The following is a 10,462-nucleotide window of genomic DNA, read 5'->3' on the forward strand; positions in this document are numbered from 1 at the left end:
GGTATCGGACGCTGTCGCTCTCCTCGCCGCGGGAGCGACGCGGTCCTGTGACCTCATTGACTAAAACACTGTATTTTATAGACTAGCTCTGAGGCGTTTTTTTTGTTTTTTGTTTTTTTTAGGCATTTGTTGTAAAATATCTAAATACCTGCTTCGACCTTGCTGTAATATTCCAACTGTAATCCAATGTGACTGTACAGAGTTGCCTGTAAAAAAAAAAAAAAATGAGGGTTTCCACCCTGTGGTTTCACCATATCTATAAAAGGAATTGCTTACGTAACACAGTCGGACTCGTATACTAACTGGAACAAATTCATTTCACTGTTGTTTTTTTATATTGTGAAGGAAAGGCCGTTCTGCTTCTCTCTCTCTCTTCAGAATATGTATGACCTTTGTAGATATCATTTTAACAGCCATTCAATCTCCATGTACTCCTCTGATGCAGTTGTCACCAGATCCGATCACAAATAACCTTTTCAAACCGTGTCTGTGAACCTGGTTCCATACAGACTGTAAAGCTGATCCTACATCTGTTGTTGCGCCCGTGCCAAGTCCAGTGACGATAGTCATTTTACAATTGCTGTTTTGTGTCTTAAATTAATTGTACTTCATTTCAAAGCTGAAACACCACTGGTTTAACATCCCAGTGTAACAGATGTGTGGGAAACAATGAATGGAGAAGTGCACCACAAAATCAAAAGGTTTTTCATGTTGATTTAATAAAATGACTTTCAAATAATGTTGGAAACTTAGTGGGAATAACTGGCACATTAAACCTACTCCTTGTTTTATTGTTTTTTTAACTTCTATACAAACTGTCTATCATCATAGCGCCCAAGCAATCAACTGCTCCACAACCACCAGCTGTCGTAGGTGATGTCCAAGCTTTAGTGATACAGGGTAGTGTCTAGGAAATGGCTGTTATTTTTCTATGTGGAAATGCTTTGTAAAGGATTTCACCCGATTTCAAGTAAAACAGACAGAAGTGGCTACCATGATTGTTTTTTTTGTCGTGTTTCTTTTCTCCTCTTTCAAAGTTAAAAGGCTCTCCTCACAAACCCACCTTATCAATTTGGGTAAGCCAAATCCACGAAGGACAATAGCGACCTTACAAAGAACATAGGAGCAGTCGGCAATGCTCATGAAACCCTTGAGATTAATGGGGAGAAAAAACTCAATTTAAAATGGATAGATCCAGTATTTGTAAAGGGCCTTTATATACAAACTACTGATTTATAGCCATAAGAAAACAAATTCACTGGGATATATTACAGGCAGATGATGTGTTGGGAAGGAGATCCACAACATGTACGATTTCGGGGACCCAAGAATATTCAGACCAAATAAATTGGAGTAACGGCAAAAAAAACGTTGGGGACCCCTACATTAGACGGGTGGCTCTCACTATTGGATTGTATTTCTTTGTATTGATCGCTCCTCTGAATATTGTGCTATGGGACACAAGTATGGCTTCTCTATTATTAGGATTTTTTTCTTTAAAGTTCCCATATTACACCACCAGGTGTGAGTGTGATTAGCCGTTACAAGCCGTTTTGAAAATCTGCCTCTTCTGACATCACAAATGGGCGTGTCCACCTAGATGTATGACGGATAGATGAGCAACGTTTTGCTACAGTCCACTGGGTAAGACTGGTAGACTGCTCTATACAGCACACATCTAGGTGGACACGCCCATGACGGCTGGTAACGGCTATCACACTCACACCTGGAGGTGTAATACGGTACCTTTAATGAACATTCATCTCTAGCGGTCGCTGTGGCTGAACGTGTCCCAAGTCTGGAGACCAGGAGGACCCTCCCCAAGCCCTGCAGGGCCTCCAGAGCCCCCCGGCCGGGGGGTCTGCTCCTCTGGGGGCCAGCCTGGCTCTCAGGACGGAGATGTGTTCCTGGACCTCTGCGGTCATGGGGTGTGTGGAGCCACGCTTGCTCTTGTAATCTGTAGGCATATCTATCTATAGATATATATAGTTATAGATAGGCCTACAGATGTTCTACACAGCAGTTCACCACAGTGCAGTAAGAAATAGCGTCTTTATTTAGCAGGTTTCCTGAACCTATTTACATGTTTAAAAAGCATGTTTCAAACGCAACACAGCCCAATTCCAATTCTAGAATATTTTACAGCTTTGACAACATTACACATTTAATGAGAAAAACGATGCATGACTCAGAAATAATTCAACATTTTCACTTTTTTTATTTAAAACACAACATATTTTTGTATTGATGCAGCAGTATATTCAATTTAAATAATCTAAAATGTATCTTTTACACATGAAGTCATAATACTGAAAATGGTCTATTTTTATACTTTTTTTTTTTTTTTAAAACATCTTTGCACCTAAGTAACAAGTCGTCCGACCACTAAGTAATTAGCATGGCGGCCCGAGACACAATAGCACAATGTCAGAGTTTGTATACAAATACACAAAGCGGCAAACAACGAAAACATGTTTGTGAAACCTATCGGGTCTTTTGTATCAATGTCATATAAATAGTGTAAATCTAAACAGTGGTAAACAGGAACAGCTTAGACATACTACATCCTACACCTGCTCTACGCGTTACAAGGTACAGGTCCCACCAACGACACGTCGTCCGAGAGTGTCGTCCGTCACCGAAAAGGAATGTTATCTTTGTTTTTTTTAAATTGATGTATCTTTCCTTTTTTTTTTTTTTTTCAGGTGGAATCCTCCAGGCTGCTGCTCTTCTGGTCGGAGCCGCAGTGGCAGAGGCGCGACGTGATGCTCTGCAGGCTGGGCTCCACGATGCCCAGCAGGGGCCTCTGGGAGGGGTCCCCGTTCCAGCACGCCTCCATCAGCTGCCAGCACTCCTCGTCGAAGCTGGACAGCCTCTCGGGCCGGGCGCCTGCACACCACACCACACACCACACAACTCGCTCAGTCTGCTGCCAGCAGCCCCCCGACAGCTCATGATGGAGCCATTGAGGGTCTTCACACACACACACACACACACACAAATCGCTAACACACACACACACAAATGGCTCATAGACCCACACATCGCTCTCACACACACACACACACTCATTTCCACATCCTCAGGGATCCTGAAGAAGAAGAAGCTGTCTCCCATCGCAGACGCACACACACACACACACACACACACACACACACACACACACACACACACACACACACACACACACACACACACACACACACACACACACACACACACACACACACACACACACACACACACACACACACCGCAGAGGTGTGAGCGGCTCACCTTTCTTGACGTTGGTCCAGAGCTGGTCCTTGCTGGCACACTTCTCGAAGGCCTCGGGGAGCTTCACCGAGCCGGTGCACAGGTACCAGAACAGGATCCCGAACGCGTACACGTCCACCGAGTTGTCGTACTTCCCTGCGGGGGGGCGACATTTTCAAATAAAAGCATCTAGTCAAAGCGATAAGACTCTTTTACATTACAAGCGATGCATGCAGTCGTTTACATTGAAATCACTTCACGGCTAGTCAACTTCTCTAATGGACCAGCCCCCTTCTCTGTCTACGTGTGCTAACCCCCCAGCCATTAGTTTCATGCTCTGTGTCTGACCGGTGAACAGCTCCGGGGCCATGTGGATGGGGGTCCCCACGATGCTGCCAGACATCATGGCCTCGGGCTTGCAGAAGCCCAGGTCTGTGATCTTCGCCCGGTTCTGTTTGTCCAACTGTGAGGAGAGCGGAGGAGGAGGAGGAGGAGGAGGATTCACATGCAGAACACATGACACGGGCGCTCGTAAAAACACACACACACACACACACACACACACACACAATGACGAACAGTGTGGAGGAGGGCAACTGGTGAAGGGTTGCATTGCTTTATACTAGACTAAACAAAACAGGAATTGAATTTATGTCGTTTAATTGGATATATAATTTTACAATAGCAACTCTCAGTTTCATCGCAATGGATTTTCTGGATGAAAAAAAACTTGAATACCCTACCACAAATCAACCAATCACCACACTCTCTAGAATCTGCTCGACCACGTCACTCAATCTATGCGGTCCCCCCCCCCGCTGCAGATCCCACGACACAAAGGTCTCTCTTCCGCTGCTGCACTCACCAGGACGTTCTTCAGCTTGATGTCTCGGTGCAGCAGGCCCTGGCCGTGCAGGAAGCGGATGCCCTCCACCACGTCCAGGGCGACCTGGAGCCTCTCCTGCAGCGACAGGCCAGCCTGGGGCACAACCGAGGCGTTAAGAGAGGCGTCCAGCGCGGGCCCGGTCGGCCCCCCGGCTGACGTTAAACCAATACCACACACGAGAGAGTAGAGATATGGGGAACCACATATGGGCCCGTTTCAGCTGAAACGGGGAGTATGTACGCGTGAGCACTGAGCTGTGGCAGCGGGTTCACCTTGATGCCGGTGTAGAGGTCCCTGTGGAGACGCTCCATGATGAGCAGCACGGCGATGCTGGAGCCGCCGCTGTAGGTGTGGTCGATCACCGAGCCGTGCAGGTCCACCAGACGCTCGTGCTTGGGCAAGGACCTGAGCGCAGGGACAGGACCCCTTCAATTCAACCTTTATCGATCGTCGATGCCGAACAGTTGATCGAAGTGAGACTAAAAGGATGGAACTCCAAGGAGGGGCCGTTTGTTATCAAACGGGGAGGTTTTGATGCTTGGAGACGAGGTGTGGTTTTGAGTTGGTTTTTCGATCAGGTTTTATTAAATTATCCACCAGGGGGCAGCAGTCCCTGCCCTCCCGGTCATGCACTGCATTCCTAACGCTCAACCGCAGAGGTGACAAGTTCTCGGCCTGGTTAGAGGATTAAAACAGCCTCAAGATCCAACCTGTCAGAACGTCTGATCAATGAAGGAGAACAAGGCGTTACTATCGGGGTGGAGCGAGTTTTGTCAAGCGATGCGTGCGGACCACGTATCCAACACTTGAGTACCTTCACAAAAACAACGCAATGCAGTAACAGCCTTTTGTCTTTTATTGAAGTGTCGGCGGGTTGAGCAACATAACACCATGACTCAGTGGTGTTACACCCGCCTTAGTGGTTCGTATCATAAAGAATGCTCACAATTAAACTCCCCATTATTCCACACCTTGGTTACTAAAACACCCATTAATAGACCAGTAGCGAAAATGAGCGTAAGCTGCAAATAATTCAGTGCAATGCATCAGAAAAATTATATGCGTCTGTATTTGTCCTCAAACAGACCATATTTGTCCCAATACAAACAGCATTTGTCCCCAAACAAACAGTACTAAACACCGTTTGTATGGGAACAAATGTTGTTCCCATACAAACGGACCATACCAACTCCCGAGCTGCCTGCGGGGGGGGGGGGGGGCTGACTGACCTGGTGTAGTGGAACTCCAGGGCCAGATCATTCCAATGTTTGTCGTCGGGAGGAACCACCGACTTCAGGGCGCAGGGGTTGTTCCCCCCCCAGCTGTCACACAGGTAGACCACCCCGTACTGGCCGCGGCCCAGCTCGCGGCCCAGTTTGGGCTTGCCTGTCCCAAACACAATAAAGAGGGGTTTCCTTCAACCGATATCAATAATTACACTATTAGGACGCTCTGCACCAAAGCTACTGACAATATCCTCCATTGTCAACCAAAGGCCGTGTGATTCTGACTGAACCAGAGGCTTGGCTTTGTGGAGATATCCTGGTTGCCACTAGAACATTAACATTTGTGTGTGTGTGTGGTGTGTCAAATATATGCATAATAATGACAAATTAACAAACAATCCAGGGGAATTACAAATTCCCAACAAGTACAGCATTATATCTCAAATAAATAATAATAATAAAATTGGTCACGAGGCATTTCTGACGAAAATGTGTGTGGGTGCATGAGCCAAATCGTTATATGCGCAATATTCAGTGAGCATGCTAACATGCTAATGCTAGCAAGGCCAATGAGAAAGCGCACCAAGCGTTAAGTCCCTGGGCCGTTGGGAGTGGACTTGTGGCCTTTAAATAGGCTGATGCTTTTTGTCACCACACCCGGTCACCACAGCGGTACTTTACTTCCTGGAGACCTGCTTGTGTGTGGTTTCTATTCGTGTGCCAACGTTGAAAGATGTGAGATGTTCACCTTCGGAATGGTTGAAGCGTTTTTTTTTTCCCCATTGACTTCCATTATAAAATTATCTGTAAATCTCAAGCAACAGTGGTAATGTGATCAGACGCCGCCGTAATTTGTTTTGCTATCAACGTAAAACGTTCCACATTACTTAAGGGGGATGTCCTTGATGGGCCCACTCATTTTTAGGGCGGTGGGCTCCTCTGAAGTGGACTTGTGATTTATTGAATAATGGCAGACCATTTGCTCATAATCTTATTTGTGCATGAATACATAACACGGATATTTTTACCAGAATCGAAAAAATTTAAAATAACTTGATTAAGGAGCATGTGAACCCAATTTTGGGTAATTTAAGGTCAGATTTCACGATTCTTTTTCAAGGTCTTCCAAAAATGATATAAAAAAAATAATAATTTGTAATAGTTACGACATACTGGTAGCAGTATGTCGATTTACAATAAGATTCTCTTTTCTTACTGGCTGTGCAGCTGTCTGAGGTGAACTAGCTCAGCTGGCTGAGTGGAGGGGTATCCGGAGCGTCAATGGGGATCAAGTTAATAAAGTAGAGAAAGTAAAGTGTACCCGACATACTCATGAATAGAATGAATGAACTATATGGTTTATACTATATGAGCTACCAGAGGAGGAGTGTGGTAGTGCTGGTGGTGGAGGTGATGCTGGTGGTGGTGGTGGTGGTGGAGCTAGTGGTGGTGGTGGTGGTGCTAGTGGTGGAGGTGGTGGTGGTGCTAGTGGTGGAGGTGGAGCTAGTAGAGGTGGTGGAGCTAGTGGAGGTGGTGGAGGTGGAGCTAGTGGTGGTGGTGCTAGTGGAGATGGTGCTAGTGGAGGTGGAGCTAGTGGTGGAGGTGGTGGTGCTAGTGGAGGTGGAGGTGGTGCTAGTGGAGGTGGAGCTAGTGGTGGAGGTGATGGTGGTGCTAGTGGTGGTGGAGGTGGTGGTGGTGGAGGTGGAGCTAGTGGAGGTGGAGGTGGAGCTAGTGGTGGAGGTGGTGGTGGTGGTGGAGGTGGTGGTGGTGCTAGTGGAGGTGGAGCTAGTAGAGGTGGAGCTAGAGCTAGTAGAGGTGGTGCTAGTGGAGGTGGAGGTGCTAGTGGTGGAGGTGGTGCTAGTAGAGGTGGAGCTAGAGCTAGTAGAGGTGGTGCTAGTGGAGGTGGAGGTGCTAGTGGTGGAGGTGGTGCTAGTAGAGGTGGAGCTAGTGGTGGTGGAGCTAGTAGAGGTGGAGCTAGTGGTGGTGGAGGTGGTGGTGGTGCTAGTGGAGGTGGAGGTGGTGCTAGTGGAGGTGGAGCTAGTGGTGGAGGTGATGGTGGTGCTAGTGGTGGTGGAGGTGGTGGTGGTGGAGGTGGAGCTAGTGGAGGTGGAGGTGGAGCTAGTGGTGGAGGTGGTGGTGGTGGTGGAGGTGGTGGTGGTGCTAGTGGAGGTGGAGCTAGTAGAGGTGGAGCTAGAGCTAGTAGAGGTGGTGCTAGTGGAGGTGGAGGTGCTAGTGGTGGAGGTGGTGCTAGTAGAGGTGGAGCTAGAGCTAGTAGAGGTGGTGCTAGTGGAGGTGGAGGTGCTAGTGGTGGAGGTGGTGCTAGTAGAGGTGGTGGAGGTGGAGCTAGTAGTGGTGGTGCTAGTGGAGGTGGAGGTGGAGCTAGTGGTGGTGGTGGTGCTAGTGGAGGTGGTGGAGCTAGTGGTGGAGGTGGTGGAGGTGGTGCTAGTGGTGGAGGTGGTGGAGGAGGTGGAGGTGGTGCTAGTAGAGGTGGAGGTGGAGGTGGTGGAGCTAGTGGTGGAGGTGGAGCTAGTAGAGGTGGAGGTGGAGGTGGTGGAGCTAGTGGTGGAGGTGGAGCTAGTGGAGGTGGTGCTAGTGGTGGTGGTGGAGGAGGTGGTGCTAGTAGAGGTGGAGGTGGAGGTGGTGGAGCTAGTGGTGGAGGTGGAGCTAGTAGAGGTGGAGGTGGAGGTGGTGGAGCTAGTGGTGGAGGTGGAGCTAGTGGAGGTGGTGCTAGTGGTGGTGGTGGAGGAGGTGGTGCTAGTGGAGGTGGAGCTAGTAGAGGTGGAGCTAGTGGTGGTGGAGGTGGTGGAGCTAGTAGAGGTGGAGCTAGTGGTGGTGGAGGTGGTGGAGCTAGTAGAGGTGGTGGAGGTGGTGGTGCTAGTGGAGGTGGAGCTAGTAGAGGTGGAGCTAGTGGTGGTGGAGCTAGTAGAGGTGGAGCTAGTGGTGGTGGAGGTGGTGGTGGTGCTAGTGGAGGTGGAGGTGGTGCTAGTGGAGGTGGAGCTAGTGGTGGAGGTGATGGTGGTGCTAGTGGTGGTGGAGGTGGTGGTGGTGGAGGTGGAGCTAGTGGAGGTGGAGGTGGAGCTAGTGGTGGAGGTGGTGGTGGTGGTGGAGGTGGTGGTGGTGCTAGTGGAGGTGGAGCTAGTAGAGGTGGAGCTAGAGCTAGTAGAGGTGGTGCTAGTGGAGGTGGAGGTGCTAGTGGTGGAGGTGGTGCTAGTAGAGGTGGAGCTAGAGCTAGTAGAGGTGGTGCTAGTGGAGGTGGAGGTGCTAGTGGTGGAGGTGGTGCTAGTAGAGGTGGAGCTAGAGCTAGTAGAGGTGGTGCTAGTGGAGGTGGAGGTGCTAGTGGTGGAGGTGGTGCTAGTAGAGGTGGTGGAGGTGGAGCTAGTAGTGGTGGTGCTAGTGGAGGTGGAGGTGGAGCTAGTGGTGGTGGTGGTGCTAGTGGAGGTGGTGGAGCTAGTGGTGGAGGTGGTGGAGGTGGTGCTAGTGGTGGAGGTGGTGGAGGAGGTGGAGGTGGTGCTAGTAGAGGTGGAGGTGGAGGTGGTGGAGCTAGTGGTGGAGGTGGAGCTAGTGGAGGTGGTGCTAGTGGTGGTGGTGGAGGAGGTGGTGCTAGTAGAGGTGGAGGTGGAGGTGGTGGAGCTAGTGGTGGAGGTGGAGCTAGTAGAGGTGGAGGTGGAGGTGGTGGAGCTAGTGGTGGAGGTGGAGCTAGTGGAGGTGGTGCTAGTGGTGGTGGTGGAGGAGGTGGTGCTAGTGGAGGTGGAGCTAGTAGAGGTGGAGCTAGTGGTGGTGGAGGTGGTGGAGCTAGTAGAGGTGGAGCTAGTGGTGGTGGAGGTGGTGGAGCTAGTAGAGGTGGTGGAGGTGGTGGTGCTAGTGGAGGTGGAGCTAGTAGAGGTGGAGCTAGTGGTGGTGGAGCTAGTAGAGGTGGAGCTAGTGGTGGTGGAGGTGGTGGAGCTAGTAGAGGTGGTGGAGGTGGTGGTGCTAGTGGAGGTGGAGCTAGTAGAGGTGGAGCTAGTGGTGGTGGAGGTGGTGGAGCTAGTAGAGGTGGTGGAGGTGGTGCTAGTAGAGGTGGTGGAGGTAGTAGAGGTGGAGGAGGTGGTGCAGGTGGAGGTGGTGGAGCTAGTGGAGGTGGTGGTGCAGGTGGAGCTAGTGGTGGTGGTGGTGGTGGAGGTGGAGGAGGTGGAGGAGTACCGTGCAGGAGGACGTCCCTCAGCGAGCGGCTCTCCAGGGAGAGGCGGGCGAGCCGCGGGGCGTGGTCCTTCCTCACCCGCAGCCACAGGTCCTCCGTCCGCTCCAACCGGCCCGTGTGGCCCTCCTCCAGCTGGACACACACACACACACACACACACACACACACACACACACGCACGCACACACGCAGACACACACGCAGACACACACACACACACACACACACACACACACACACACACACACACACACACACACACGCACGCCAGCAGAAGGAACATCACTACTAGTTGACAGAATAACGGAATAACAACATTTCTAAAATCTGATTAAATCCAAATTTCCAAATTAATCATCTCTAAATCAATCGAATCGGCTTTACTTTTTTACAAGACATTATTTTCCAAGAATCCGAGCCCTCCTCATTTCACAAATGGGATCATTTACCGTAACTGGGATCATTTACCGTGACCATCACCACAATCACACAATCATGACCTCATGTAATGTTTTGTAATACCTGCCGGTGAGTGATCGTGTGTAACGGTTGTGTGCGTTGGAGGCCCTGCAGATCCAACGCCTCATCTGAGGTCTCCTCCCTGCTGCACACCAGCCTATCACCCTCCCTATTCCTTAGATCCATGTTCCCCATAGCCGCTACAAAGCCAGCCTACAAAACACACTGCACTGAAACGTGCCCCGCCGCAATAGCTCTGTCCCTAGCCTACGTAGCCTAGCGTTAGCCAAGGAAACCATCTATCCCCATCTGAATGAATGGCAAATTAATAGACCACTAGACCTAGTTTGCTTACAAGGTTGTTCCGTTGAATGTAAAAAAAATAATCAGGGAATAGGAAAGAAACTATCACCACCTGTACGGTAATGCATCCCCATTCAGATATTTGAAGCTAAATGT

At 49.9% G+C, this 10,462-nt stretch overlaps 1 protein-coding gene across 1 annotated transcript; it reads right to left on the reverse strand.

Annotated features, from left to right (window-relative positions):
- Positions 1–2,220: 2,220 nt before the first annotated feature.
- On the reverse strand, positions 2,221–10,198 carry LOC311373541 (dual serine/threonine and tyrosine protein kinase-like; the record flags this gene model as incomplete). The annotated part of the gene is made up of 8 exons (XM_084490287.1): positions 2,221–2,889; positions 3,277–3,411; positions 3,604–3,718; positions 4,121–4,234; positions 4,414–4,546; positions 5,371–5,527; positions 9,547–9,676; positions 10,067–10,198. 8 exons carry the CDS (start codon positions 10,196–10,198, stop codon positions 2,702–2,704), a joined length of 1,104 nt encoding a protein of 367 aa, XP_084346413.1. The 3' UTR covers positions 2,221–2,701.
- Positions 10,199–10,462: the final 264 nt, after the last annotated feature.

The sequence above is a fragment of the Micromesistius poutassou genome, assembly GCF_964030765.1.
Source record: "Micromesistius poutassou genome assembly, contig: SCAFFOLD_6043, whole genome shotgun sequence".
Taxonomy (NCBI): domain Eukaryota; kingdom Metazoa; phylum Chordata; class Actinopteri; order Gadiformes; family Gadidae; genus Micromesistius; species Micromesistius poutassou.